We start from the raw sequence: 14,799 nt of genomic DNA, 5'->3' as shown, positions 1-14,799 counted from the left end.
AGCCTTTCTTTAGCCTTCCATAAACCACAATTCCTTTACCCCATTACAAAAACAAAACAAAATAAAAAAAATCAACTTACCCAATCTAGAATAAGTCCGAGAATAGAATGAGTGAAGAAAGAAAAAGAGAAAAACCCGTAAAAACAAAAATTAGTTAGTTGCTTCAGAAAAAGAAAAGAAGTTTCCATCCAAGGAAAAGAAAAAGAAAAAGAAAAATAAATAAAAACTCCAAAAATAGAATAAAAGGGAGTCAAAAGCCAAAGAAAAGAAAAAGAAAATATGGCTAAGGATGGAAACAAAGTATAGAAGCAAAAGAAAATAACAAGGTTTTCTCTAAGTTACATAATATAAATACTCTATTATCTCAGACTTGTCTTTTTGAATATCCATTTCCTTCCTTCCTAAACCATCTCCTAATCCCCGAAACACCTAATAAAGACCTCTAGCTCAATTAGGAATAGGTTAGTGTGATAGTAATTGGCAGATGTGTTTGATCGACTCCGGCTTCCTTGTTTGTCATTGAGATTGTAAGGTAAAGTGTGGCCACTGCACACTGGAGTAGCGAAACTTGAGTGGAAAAATCAGAGTGGTTTTTGTCTTGACACTTATGTGAGGACCTACTTAAGGACGCTATTCTGAGTTTTCATAAACGAACCTGTTAGGCATTTCATAGTATTACTCATAGTATATATATTTGTATCATAGATGATTGATTATTATGCATATATTAGTTCAGGTTTTTGACTTGGTTATTCTTATTCAATTGCTAGTGAGATGTATAGATAGTTGAGACATGAATGAGGAAACAATAGTTTTATTTCTTAGTCGTTGTAGTATAGATGAAGTTTGTGAGTACCTTCATCGAAAAAACTCTCACGAGGGCTATAACTTCGTCCACTAGGGAATTCCTAGTGGTTTAAGGCCTTGTTCCATATGGTCAATGCAATTGCACTCAAAACGCGAGTAGATAGAACTCCATTTTTGGTCACTTATTCTAATTTCTCATCTTTGCTTGAGGACAAGCAAAATGCTGTTTGGGGTGGTTTGATAAGAGCCCAAAACTGTAGTTTTAACCCCATAATAGTCATACTTTTTAGACCAATTATGTGAGTAATAATTAAGAGTTAATACTTACGATTCACGTGTTTTTATGCATTTCAGGCGTCAAAGTCCATTATGTGCAGAAATGTGCCACTTTAGCGAGATAAAGGAACAAAGGTCAGTTGCTAAGGAGTTCTGTGATTAAAGGCTAAGATTCAAGAAGACAAAGCCTTTCTAAGCCTTGTCAAAAGCTGAAAAGTCGACGCGGGCAGAAACAACACTCAAAGTTAGCAGAGCTTCCGAAGGCCGTATCTTTGGACTCAGACTTAGGAATTGGGCCTACCTTATGTCAAAACGACCGGCTCGGAAAGAGCTTTCCAATGGTCTAAGCCGTGACCCAATCAGACGAGCAGAATTGGACGAAACATGTGTTGAAGTCAACTATAACTGAAGAGGCCTTTTTGGACTGAAAGAATTGGGTTTTGGGCCTGATTCTCTGGCCCAAAACATGGCTCCAAGCCCATGCACGATTTTGGGATCTGGACATATAAAAACAAAAGCTTAGCTCTTTATTAATGGTAGCTAGTTAGACCTAAAACTATATAGAATTCTAGATCTAGTTTTCAGTAGAGTAATTAAGTTTAAGTTCCATTTTCAATTCTTGTTTTAGATTAAATCTTTGAATCATTGTTCTTAATTGATTAGATAAATAAAATAGTTATTTTGTCAATTTCAATTTTTGTCATTTCAATTTATAGATCTAGTTCTAATTCTTGTTGATTATCATTTCGTAGTTTAAGTAGATTGAAACATTGTTAGTTAAATTAGTTAAGTTAGAATTTTAATATGATGAGTAGTTATAATTCAATGAGAAATGATGGGTTGATGACTAAAGGCTAAAACCTCCATTAGAGGGGTTGATGAAGCATTGATGAAAACTTAGTGGTATAGTGTAGTAGCGTTGTAGAATCTATTCCACTCTAGAAGGTCATGATTTGCCATGAGAATGGGTGGACGACCTCACATACTAGTTAGTATTTGGTAGAAATGCCATGAACACTAGGGATTAGAACTCGAAATTCTTGCCGTAAGAACGTAAGAATCGAGATACAAGAATCTATGCTAGGTTATTAAGTTGGATTCGAGGTGGATTCAATTCTCCTCTAATCCTTTATCTAGATTCAAAAACAATCATATTTCCATAGCATTCGTAGTTTAAATTCAACATAATCAATTTCATATTGTATTGTAGTATAACACCCTTCGTAAAGCTCTCATTAAACTTAAGACTGATTAATTAGATTAGAAAACACTCCATGCTAGAGAACTAGGAGTGGAACGAATTTGTTACTCCACTCTATTTCGATAGAATTGAGAGTAGAAACTTTGATAAGCAATCTAGCATCATAAATAGTTTTAGTTTACTTACGTTTTGAGTTCATCGTTCATTTCGTAGGTAAACTATCAATTTTATGTTTTATCATAAGTCTAGATAAGTGATCGGCAACTACATTTTCTACCCCTCGTTTATCATTAATTTCTAGGGTAAACTCTTGTAGGAGAAGAATCCATCGGATCATTCTCTATTTAGCATCCTTCTTGGCAAGATGGCATCTAAGAGTTGCATGGTCGGTGTAAACTAAGGTCTTAGAGCCAACCAAATAAGGGCGGAACTTATCTAAAGCATAAACCAAAACTAAAAATTCCTTTTTAGAAGTAGTGTAATTACATTGAGCTTTATTTAAAGTTTTACTAGCATAACAAATCACAGTCGACTTATCATCTAGTTTTTGGCCTAACATAGCAGCAACAACATAATCACTAGCATTACACATAAGCTCGAAAGGTTTAGACCAATCGGGAGGCTGTATAATCGGTGCAGATGTTAAAGTGTCTTTTAAAGTTTCGAAAGCCTACTTGCAATCAAAATTGAAATCAAAGATAACATCTTTTAAAAGTTGAGTAGTTAAATGCCTAGCTATTTTCGAAAAATCCTTGATAAAACGCCTATAGAAACCTGCATGGCCTAAAAAGGCTCTAATGTCACGGACAGTCCGTGGTATAGGTAAAGATGCTATCTTATCTAATTTAGCCTTATCTACTTCTATGCCATCACTAGATACAATATGACCTAGCACTATCCCTTTCTTTACCATAAATGACATTTCTCCCAATTTAAAACCAGATTTTTCTTCTCACTTCGTGTCAACACCTAGGAAAGGTTAGACAGGCATTTATTAAAAGAGTCTCCATATATAAAAAAATCATCCATGAAAACTTCCATAAAGTGCTCCACCATGTCACTAAAGATATGAAGCATACACCGCTGGAAGTTAACAAGAGCATTACAGAGACCAAAAGGCATCCGTTTATAAGCATATGTTCCAAAAGGACATTGAACGTAGCCTTGTCATGGTCATCAGGATCGATAATGATCTGAAATAGCCAGAATAGCCATCTAAAAAGCAATAATAAGCATGACCAGCTAGACGTTCGAGCATCTGATCTATAAAGGGTAAAGGAAAGTGATCCTTTCGTGTCCTGGCATTTAAGCATCTGTAATCAATATAGATCCTCCATATCATAGGAACACGCATGGAAACATATTCACTCGCAGTATTATGAACAACAGTATCCCTCGATTTCTTAGGGACTACGTGAATACGACTAACCCATTCGCTATCGGAAATGGGATATATGATACCAGCATCAAGTAATTGTAAGACTTCTTCCCTTACCACCTCTTTCATGGCAGGGTTCAAGCGATGTTGTGGTTCATGTGAAGTCTTCGCATTATCCTCCAAATGTATGCGATGCATGCATACACCAGGGTCAATCCCCTTAACGTCGTCTAGGGACCAACCGATCGCGGAACGATGTTCCCTAATCACCTTAATCAAACGTACCTCTTCATCAGCAGATAACTGAGAAGATATGATCACCGGATGACTACCGTCTGGATCAAGCTGGATATATTTCAACTCAGCTGAAAGAGGCTTAAGCACATGGGTGGGAGGAATGGGTAAAAAGGATTTCGGAAGGTCCTCGGCTTGAGTAGTAAAGACCTATTTAGGTAAGAGGTTTTCAAACTCGGAAGAAGGACCAACAGAAGGATCTAAGATAGGGGTAGACTCGAAAAGGGCGATGACTTCCTCTAAGTAGGAGTCATCTTCGAAGTCGGAACTACCGAAGGAAAGGAATTGGTGCATCTGATTTTCTAGAAACGTATTTTTGAAATAATCTTGAGCTAAGTTCTCGATCATACTAACTTCCCCATCTATAGACGAATCGGGTAACTCATTCATCATTTTGAAAACATTTATCTCAACAGAAAAATGGCCAAAGGATATGGACATCGAACCATCGCGACAGTTTATTAGCACGTTGGCAGTAGCCAAGAAGGGACGCCCTAAAATGATAGGGACAGAGTCGTTAACAACTTCTATGTCTAAGATAACGAAGTTTGTTGGGTAGTAAAAATGTTGAACCTTAACCAACATATTTTCAACAACACCCTTAGGATACTTAATAGAATGATTAGCTAATTACAATGTCATTTTACTTGGTTGCATTTGTTGTAGACCTATTTTTTTATATAAATAATATGGGAGTAAGTTAACACTAGCCCCCAAGTCTAATAACGCAGTCGTCGTGTGGGTATTCCCCAAGGTGCACTATACAGTAGGACGATTAGGGTCTTTGTACTTAACGATACCATTATGTTCAGATACAGTTGGGAACTGTTCAGTTAAAAAGGTGTCTTTTGGTATATTTGTCTTCCGCCTAGTAGTGCACAACTCTTTTAGAAACTTAGCATGTTGTGGTAACTTTTTAATAGCGTCAAGAAAAGGTAGGTTTATCGTTAGATTTTTAAAAACTTCCCTAATCTCATCAAAGTTAGTATCCTTGTGTAACATGGCTAGTCTCTAGGGAAACGGTGGGTTCTCTCTATATTTAGCATATGGATCAATATGAGTTTTAACCTTGGCCGTTTTCCTCTTAGGTTGATGTTTAACTGGTACCTCTACAGGAGTAGGATCGTCAGTTACTACATCAGTATCTAGTCAAGTATCAGGTGCAATGACTACAGGTGGGGTAACAACAAGCATAGTTACGGCGTTATCCACCACCCTGCTAGAACGGAGAGTGGTGATGGCATTTAACTCACCTATGTTTAAATGTTCATTACTAGAAGTATCGGTTACCTCAAAAGCTGTGTTTGGCATTTTAGGATTAGGTATGGCTTGACCTAGAAACACACCTTTAGGTTTGGCTTTCTCTTGGGCTAACTGTTGGATGGAATAATTAATGGATTGTAAAAGCTATTGGTTAGAATGATTAATAGATTGTAAAATATGTTGGTTAGCCTGTATGTAGGCTTCGAAACGATCCGGTTGTGAAGGTGTAGTGGCCACAGGTGGTGTGACTGGAACTATCTCACGTTGATTATTAACGGGTGAGTTGCGATATTTATTATTAACCGGAACGATACCTCTATTAGCATTATAATTATTATTATAATTATTATAATTACCTTGTCCTTATCCTTGTCTCGGTGGAGCTTGGTTGTAATTAGTCGCTAGCCTAACATTTTGATTATTAAACCCTGGAGGTGTAACTTGTTGATTATTTCTCCAACTGAAGTTGGGATGCTATCTTCAAGGTGTGCTAGGTTCGCTATTAATGGAACAAACATTGTCCGGTTGAGCGGATGGTTGTTCATAGACTAAAGGACAATAAGTGTTAGGGTGCTCAGGATTCAAACAGAAAGTATATGGAATAGAGTTGACATTCATGACAGGAGTAGGCTTTTGTTGGATAGAAATGGCTTCTACCCTTTTAGTGAGAGATTCGATTAAAGTTTTAAGCTCAGAATCATATTTAACCTCAAGCATACTGGCAGCCTTAACTATGGAAGAAGAATTATTGGACTGGGGGATGCCAATACCCCCCCCCCCCCCCAGTTATTTTGACGCTTAGATTGATCTTCTAAAAATATATAAGCCTCAGAGGCACCTTTACTAAGGAAACTACCCCCAATCATTATGTCAAGAACCTCTTTATGGTGATGTAAAAGCCTTTTGAAAAAGGCATGAACAAGCGTGTCTTTTGCAAGGTTATGATGTGGACACTCTATGAGAAAATCAGTGAAACGATGCTAGGCCTCTAAAAAGGATTTATGAGGATTATGGCAGAAGAAATGAATATAGCTTTTGAAGCATTTCCTCTGTCTTCAGCGGTGGGTAAAACTGTTCCATGAATAATTGAACAAGTTTGGCTCATGAGTCCATAGAATTAGGCGCTTGGGCAGTTAACCAAGATGTTGCCTTATCGGATTGGGCTGTGGTTTAACTAGTACCTCTACAGGGGTAGGATCTTCAGTTTCTATTTCGGTATCTAGTAATTTTTCATTTTCATTGACCACTGGTGGTGTATCAACGGGCATAGTTATGGTGTTATCAACCACTCTGCCAGAACGGAGAGTGGTGATGGCATTTAACTCACCTACGTTTACATTTCCATTACTAGTATTACCGGTTACTTCGAAGGTTGTGTTTGGTGTTTTATGATTTGGTATAGCTTGACCTAGAAACACACCTTTTGGTTGGGCTTTCTCTTGGGTTAACTGTTGTATGGATTGTTGAATCTGTTGTTGAGCTTGCATGTAGGCATCGAAATGATCCAATTGTGGATATGTAGTGGTCATAGGTGGTGTGATAGGAACTAATCTCACATTGATTATTAACGGGTGGGTTGTGATAGTTGTTATTAATCGGGACGATACCTCTATTATTATTATTATAATTGTTATAATTATTATAATTACCTTGTCCTTGTACTTGTCTTTCTGGAGCTGGGTTGTAATTGTTTGCTGGCCTAATATTTTGCCAGAGGTGTAACTTGTTGATTATTTCTCTAACTGAAGTTGGGATTTTTATCTCCAAAGTGCGTTAGTAATAGGAAAGCTGTGATGGTGGTTATGATAGTTGTTCATAGAGAAGAGGACAATATGAGTCGGTATGCTCAAGGCTACAACAGAAATTACATGGAAGAGAGTTAATGTTCATGACAGGAGTAGACTTATATTGAATAGAGATGGCATCTACCTTTTTTGTGAGAGATTCGATTAGAGTTCTAAGCTCAAGATCAGATTTAACCTCACATATACTGACAGCCTTAACTGTGGAAGAAGACGAAGTAGCGGAACGGGGGATGTCATTATCCCCCCAGTTATTATTACGCTTAGATTGGTCTTCTAAAAACCTATAAGCCTCTGAGGCTCCTTTACTAAGGAAACTACCCCCATTCATTATATCAAAAACCTCCTTATGATGATGTGAAAGCCCCTTGAAAAAGGCACAAACAAGTGTGTCTTTTGTAAGGTTATGATGTGGACACTCTATAAGAAGATCAGTATACCGGTTCCAGGCCTCTGAAAAGGATTCATAAGGGTTCTGGCGGAAGAAATGAATCTTTTGAATCATTTCATCTGTCATCAGCGGTGGGTAAAATTGTTCCATAAACAATTGAACAAGTTTGGCCCATGAGTCCACAGAATTAGGTGTTTGGGCAGTTAACCAGGACGCCGCCTTATTGGCTAGGGTGAAAGGAAACACCCTTAGTTTAATTTGTTCCGAACCTACGGTAGGATGATGAAATGTGGTAAGAACTTGTTCTATCCTACTCATATGCTAATAAAGCTTCTCGTGGTCTAACCCATAAAAAATCGGTAACAAATTAAATATATTGGAGGGGAATTCGAAAATCTCCCACTGGGTCTGCAAGAATGATGCATGACTTAGGGTTGTCGTTGAGGGCTTTGTAAAAATCAGAGAGAGGAATCTCTATTTTTTCAGCCATTGATGCAGGTGTAGTGTTTGGTATTCTAGATAGGCGTGTGCGTTGATGTTTATGATAGATCATGTTAGACGATTTTTTCTTACCAGACCTTAATCTCATGCAAGGCTAAGTCCAATATGAAAGAAACACTAACAACAGTCAAACAATAACCTGATATACTAGAATTGCAACTTCTCTGACAGAAGAGGCGAGGAGTGGAAGGAGTACCTTAATGCCTCCTTGCTACGAGTATGAATAACGCCTTTAATACACGATCTCAGTGTATTGAAGAAGTTCGGAACACTGAATAAAAAATAACGTGAACAAAAAGAGAGCTTATGACTAACCTATGAATCAGGCTTTCTTCAGATGGGGCGCGAGCGCGCTCAAAGTACTGTTTCAATTTTTTTTTTCAGTAACAAGAGGGCGGGCACGCTCAAAGTACTATTTCGAAAAAAAATTCCCAGAGCAAAAATCTCATTTTTTCTAAAAAAAAAAAAAAAAAAAAAAGGTAAACACAGTGAGAACATAAACAATTAGGTGGGTGGGGAAGTGGGATACTAGTAGAATTGAAAACATGATGGGAAACTAATCTAAACACAACTAAGATGGCAGCGGCGCCATTTGATAATCTGTAAAAACTATAATTTGTTTCTACTTAGCTAATTTAAACTAGGAAAAAGTAAAAACTACTTTAATTCTATTGATATCAAATTTTCTACTCTCAATTATCGTGTAATAAAACTGGAGTCAGAATTCGTTCCACTCCTAGTTGCTTAGACATAATAATTTCTCTAACTTAAACAATTCTACAATATCAATGAGAGCAATGGTTTAATTATACTAATATAGTGAAAATAACTAATTAAGATGTTCTAAATTATACCATGGCAATTTAATGAGAAGATGTGAATGAGAAGAAGAGATTAGGGGGATTTGATTCCACCTTGATTAATTCTTAATATGCTAGTATAAATTCGTTGCAACCCTAATCTTTATATTTTCACATAAAGGTTAGGTCTTTTTATCCCTAATTATTCATAGCATCTCTACCAACTAATAATTAGCATGTGAGGCAATTGAAACCCATTCTCATGGTGGATTAACTATCCTTTAGAGTGGAATATCTTACTACAATTATTCTATACTAACACATCAAGTCTATATCAAAGCTTTAATCAAACCCCTCTAATGGAGGTTTAGCTAAGATTCATTAGAATATCATAACTAAAAGAATAAGAATAAGACATAATTGAATCAATATAAATAACTTGGCTTTATTAATGGTGTCTAGGCTAGAAAACAATAATTAGTTTTAAAACTAAGAGAAGAAATAAAGCTAATTTAGAATTAAACTAATGGGTAGGGAGATTAATTAACTAAAGGGCCAGACTTAGAGTTTTGCCTTAGTCCTCTTTATATAGGAGAGGGCTAGGATTACAATTTCGTGTATGGGCTTTGGAGCTATGTTTTGGGCCACTAAATCAAACCCAAAATCTAATTACATTAGTCCAAGGAGGGTTTCTCTACTAGAAATTACTGCAACAGCTATTTCTTCTAGTTTTACTCCTTTAATTAGATCAAGGTCAGCAACATTAGAAAGCTATTTCCGAGCCGGTCGTTTTAACATATAGTAGGCCTAATTCCGAGGTCTGAGTCCAAAGATACGGCTGCTTGAAGTTCTCCATTGACTTTTCGCTCTATTTACGCCCATGGCCGACTTTGACTTTTTAGCTTTGACTGGGCTTTAAAAAGGCTTTTTCTCCTTGAAACTTGGACTTTAACCATAGAACTTCTTAGCAACCAACCTTTACTCATTTCTCTTGCAAAAGTACATATTTCTTCACATATTTAACTCCAATACCTGAAATACACAAAAACACGTAAACAGTATTAACTCTTATTTATTATAAGCATAATTGGTCTAAATGTAATATTATTAAGGGGTTAAAACTATAGTTTTGGGCTCTTATCAATAAGAACAATGTTTTCTCTAGTTACATAATATGAAGACCCTCTTTTCTCAGACTTGCCTTTTTGATTATCCATTTCTTTCCATCTTTAACCAACACCTACACCCCGTATCACCTAATAAAGACTTCTAGCTCAATTAGAAATAGGTTGGTCTGATATTAAGTGGTAGATGCATTTGATCAACCTCGGCTTCCTTGAATTGTCATTGAGATTGTGAGAAAATGTGTGCCCACTGCACACTGGAGTTAGCAAACATGAGTAGAAAAATCATAATGTCATGTGTCTTGACATATTCCTTGTGAGAACCTACTTAGGCACGCTTCCCAAAAGTTTCAGAAACGGACTCGCCATTGCATTTCATAGCATAGTTCATTGTATAGTTGTTTATCTTAAGATGATTTGATTATTATCCATGTATTAATTGTGGAATTAGATTGATGATCCTTGTTTAAATGCTAGAGAGATGTATAGATATATGAGATAAATTAGGGGAAATTACTTTTATTTCTTAGTCATTATAGTATAAATGAATTTTATGAGTATTTTCTCAAGAAAACTCTCACAAGGTTATAACTCGTCCACTAGGGAATTCCTAGTGGTTTAAGGCCTTATTGCATATGGTCAATATAATCGCACTCTGCGAAACGAGATTAGTTAGGACCACATTTTTGGCCACTTATATGTTTTTATTTCTCATCTTTTCTTGAAGACAAGCAAAATGATGTTTGGGGGTAGTGTGATACGCACCCAAAAGTATAGTTTAAACCCCTTAATAGTATTCTACTTAGGCCAATTATGTTTACAATAAATGAAAGTTAGTATTGTTTACGTGTTTTGTGTATTTCAGGTCTTGAAGCTGTTTATATGCTTAAAGACGCCATTTTGAATGGAAAATGAGTCAAGACGATTGTTAGAAGAGTTCTATGTTTAAAACCTAAGAATCAAGAAGAAAAAGCATTTTCAAGCCCAGTCAAAGTTGGGACCTCAAAGTCAATACGGGTAGAAAAAGGACAAAAAGTCATCAGAACTTCAAAAGGGCGTATCTTTGTACTCAGATCTCGGAATTAGGCCTTCTTGGATCTCAGAATTCGCCCTACTTTATGTCAAAACGACCAACTCAGAATAAACTTTCCAATGGACCCGGTCTTGCCCCAATCAGAGTTGTAAAAGTGGACGAAAAGGGCACTGAAGTAATTTCCAACAAAATTGGCCCTTTTAGACTTAACCTAATGGACTTTGGGCTCACATTAAAGGCCCAAAGTCCCCTTTTCAGGCCTATGTATGAAAATGTGACCTAATCCTCTCCTATATAAAGAGGATTAAGGCTAAACTTAACACTCCTCACCTCCTCATTAGTTTAGTAGTAATTAGACTTTTCTCTCTCTCACTCTCCCTCATTAGTTTAGTTTAGGTTTAGTCAGTGGTGGAGCCACATACAGGCCAGGTAGGGCGCATGCCCACCCTAAACTTCTAAAAAAAAAGTTTTAGTTCTACACTCTACACAATAGGCCCACAATGAAACAGTCCACAATTGGACAAAGAAAAAACTAATTGGTTAGGCAAATTTTGCCCACTACCCGCCCCACATGTTTCTGGTTTTTCACTCGACCAAAAATCAAAACTCAACGTCTTACAATCACCTGCTCAACTTTAACTCAACAACTCTCCAAAACTACCCATTGGCCATTGATACAGGCGTACTGCGTACATGATACATCACCTAATCAGTTAAACCCGTGAATCATTCAAGGTTAGACATTTTAATATATTCAAACCCTCAATTTCTCTATGTAAAATTAAATTAAATTCCTAATTTATCATTTTTTGAAACTCAACTAGAGAATATGTTATTGCTTTATTTGTTTTTATTATTGATTATGCTTTGATAATGGTTTGTAACTTAATTTGTTTGGTAATTCAAATTTTTAGGGTTCTAAATTTCTAGTATAGTAGTACAAAAAAAAAAAAATTGGATAGTCTTTAATATGCTATTCATTTTTCACCAGCTATGGATAAATTCCTTATAAAGAAACCGAATCCTAATCAATTATCGACGGCACCGGCAATAATAGAAAATACTCCCCTTAATCAAGTCATTGAAAAGCAACCTGCCTTAAAGTGAAGTCGTGTAGAAGTTGATCATACAAATCTTCCTTTGGATCCTGGGTTATGACATCGAATCAAAGATTATCCTCATAATAAGCAAGAATTTGTGCGACGAGCATATCTAAAAAATTGTCCTTTTTAGCCTAAAGAGCACACATACCTAATTACATGTACAAACAATAAAAACCGCAAGTTTTGTGCTACTTGGTTTTGTGAAGGTGATTGGGTAGAGTACAACATACATGAGGATGCAGTTTTTTGCTTGCATTGTTATCTATTCAGACCAGACCATGGGGAGTAAGGAGGCGGTGATTCTTTTGTGATTAAGGGTTATAGAAATTGGAAAGATAAACAAGCATTGCATAAACATGTTGGAGGACCTAATAGTGCTCACAATGTTGCATATAGGAAAGGGCAAGCTTTACTAAATCAGAAACAAGAAATTCACACTTTTATTGATAGGCAATCAAAGAAAGCTTGATGGGACTACTGAGTTCATTTGCAAGCAGTGATTAATTAATGTCTATTTATTCTATGACAAGGATTAGCATTTAGAGGTCATAATGAGAAACCTACTTCAAGTAATCCTGGTATTTTTCTTGGGCTCTTAAACTACACAGCCAATCACAATGATGCCATTAAGACTGTTATATGAGATTTTCCTAAGAATGTCACCTTGACTTCTCCTGATATTCAGAAAGATATTGTCAACTCCGCTGCAGTATGTGGAAACCTTAAATGCCGTCCTTAAAAAGTTTGGAGATTCTTTTTTTTTGCTGTGTTAGTTGATGAATCTTGAGACATATCAATTAAATAACAAATGACTATTGTTTTGTGCTTTGTAGATACTCATGGATGTTTGGTTGAACTAGTGCCATATCTCTCAAAGTGGCCCTCGAATCACTTTTTTGCGAGCATGGACTGTGTGTATCAAGATTGTGTGGTCAAGGTTATGACGGAGCTAGTAATATGTGAGGTGAGTTCAACTGTCTCAAAGCCCTCGATCATCTTGAAGGATAATGGATCTGCCTTCTATGTTTATTCTTTTGCCCATCAACTTCAATTAGCACTAGTTATTGTTGCTAAAAATAACACCCACATTGCTTTGTTCTTTAACTTGGTTTCTAGTGTTGTGAATACTTGTGTAGCTTCATGTAAACCTCGGGAAATTCTTATTGAAAGCCACAATAACAAAGTTCTTGAAGAAGTAGAATCTGGTGAACTTCCAAGTGGACAGGGTCTCAATCAAGAGATTAGTTTGAAACGACCTGGTGACACACACTGGGGTTCGCATTATGCTACACTTGTCCGCTTTCTTGTCATGTTTCCTTCAATTATCGAAGTTCTTGAGGTTGTGGTAGAAGATGGTCTAAATTCAGAACAAAGAGGAGAAACATCCGCTTCGTTAGGCTCTTTGCAACATTTTGATTTCATTTTCATCTTACACTTAATGAAAGAGATACTGGGAATTACTCATGATTTATCAAAAGCATTGCAAAGAAGTGATCAAGATATTATCAATGCAATAGCACTAGTTAAAGTATCCAAGGAAAAACTACAAAGGATGAGAGATGATGAATGGGTTATGCTTATTCCTGATGTATCTTCTTTTTCTGCTAAAAATGCTATCTCTATACCTAACATGGAAGAAAAGTTCATAGCAAGGGGACGCTCACGACGTACTGCTGAAGATATGACAAATCTTCATTATTATTATGTGGACTTATACTACAAATGTATAGACTGGCAGCTTCGTGAGTTAAATAGTCGGTTTGACAAAGTGAATATAGAATTGCTTCTTTGTGTTGCTTGCTTGAATCCAAGTGATTCCTTCCTTGCTTTTGATAAGAAGAGTTTAATACGTCTTGCTGAATTTTATCCTAGTGATTTTTCACCTATTGATCTCATGACCCTTCAAGATCAGCTAGATAATTATGTTGTCGATGTGTGCTCCAATCATCTATTTTCACGGTTGAAAGGGATTAGTGAACTGTCTAAGAAGATGGTAGAGACGAAGAAAATATTATCTATCCGCTAGTGTTCTTGTTGATGACATTGTCACTAATTCTGCCTGTTGCTACCGCCATTGTAAAGAGAGCATCTTCTGCTATGCACATGAATAGGAGATGAATGGTTGAACGATTTTTTGGTTACATACATAGAACGAGACATATTTGATAGCATTGATGATGAAGCAATCGTTCAACGCTTCCAAAAGATGGGTCCTTCACATCGCCGAGGGCAGTTGTGAATTGTTAGGTTAGTAGAGTTGAAAAACATTTTTATTTATATATTTATTTTTCATTTATACTATTTATATACAATCGATACTCATTTCGTCATTGTTTGTTAGGTGATCATTTCTAATACAAAGTATTTATTGTATAAGTTGTTAATGTTGTTACAGTTGTTCTTTTTTTACTTATTTGTCAGCTTGTCTTTACTTGTGGTCATTAAGCCCCCCCCCCCCCCCTGGAAGAAATTCTTGGCTCTGCCACTTGGTTTAGTTAATTAGTTTGTAATGTAGCCTCCATTAAAACCCATTCAATAAAGTTTTAGTTATCAATTCAATTCAAGTTCTTTATTATTATGTCTTCTTCTTTAGATATAATTTATGATAGTCCAATGAATCAAAGCTAAGCTCCTATTAGAGGGAGGTTAATGAAGCGTTGAGAGGACTTGATTTGTTTAGCATAGATTTGTTGATTATGGTTTAAAGTTTAGATTTTTCTTGACTTAGAAATAAGAAGAGAAAAATCTAAACTAGAGGATTGTGAGTTTTGTCATGAGAATGGAAAACAAACCTTCCTTTCATGCTAATTTGATTATGACTAGAGA

At 36.2% G+C, this 14,799-nt stretch overlaps 1 protein-coding gene across 1 annotated transcript in view; it reads left to right on the top strand.

Moving 5' to 3' along the window:
- The window catches only part of LOC147516806 (uncharacterized), a 41,219-nt gene extending 27,220 nt beyond the window's left edge, over nt 1-13,999 (top strand). The window contains exon 3 of the mRNA XM_086593384.1: nt 12,807-13,999. Coding sequence (XP_086449510.1) covers nt 12,807-13,999 — 1,193 coding nt within the window. The remainder of the gene's footprint in view (nt 1-12,806) is intronic.
- The last annotated feature ends 800 nt before the right edge of the window (nt 14,000-14,799 follow it).

Source organism: Coptis chinensis, chromosome 2 (genome assembly GCF_015680905.1).
Source record: "Coptis chinensis isolate HL-2020 chromosome 2, ASM1568090v1, whole genome shotgun sequence".
Classification (NCBI taxonomy): domain Eukaryota; kingdom Viridiplantae; phylum Streptophyta; class Magnoliopsida; order Ranunculales; family Ranunculaceae; genus Coptis; species Coptis chinensis.
Note: the sequence above shows the minus strand (reverse complement) of the source record. Positions and strands in the feature narration are given on the sequence as shown.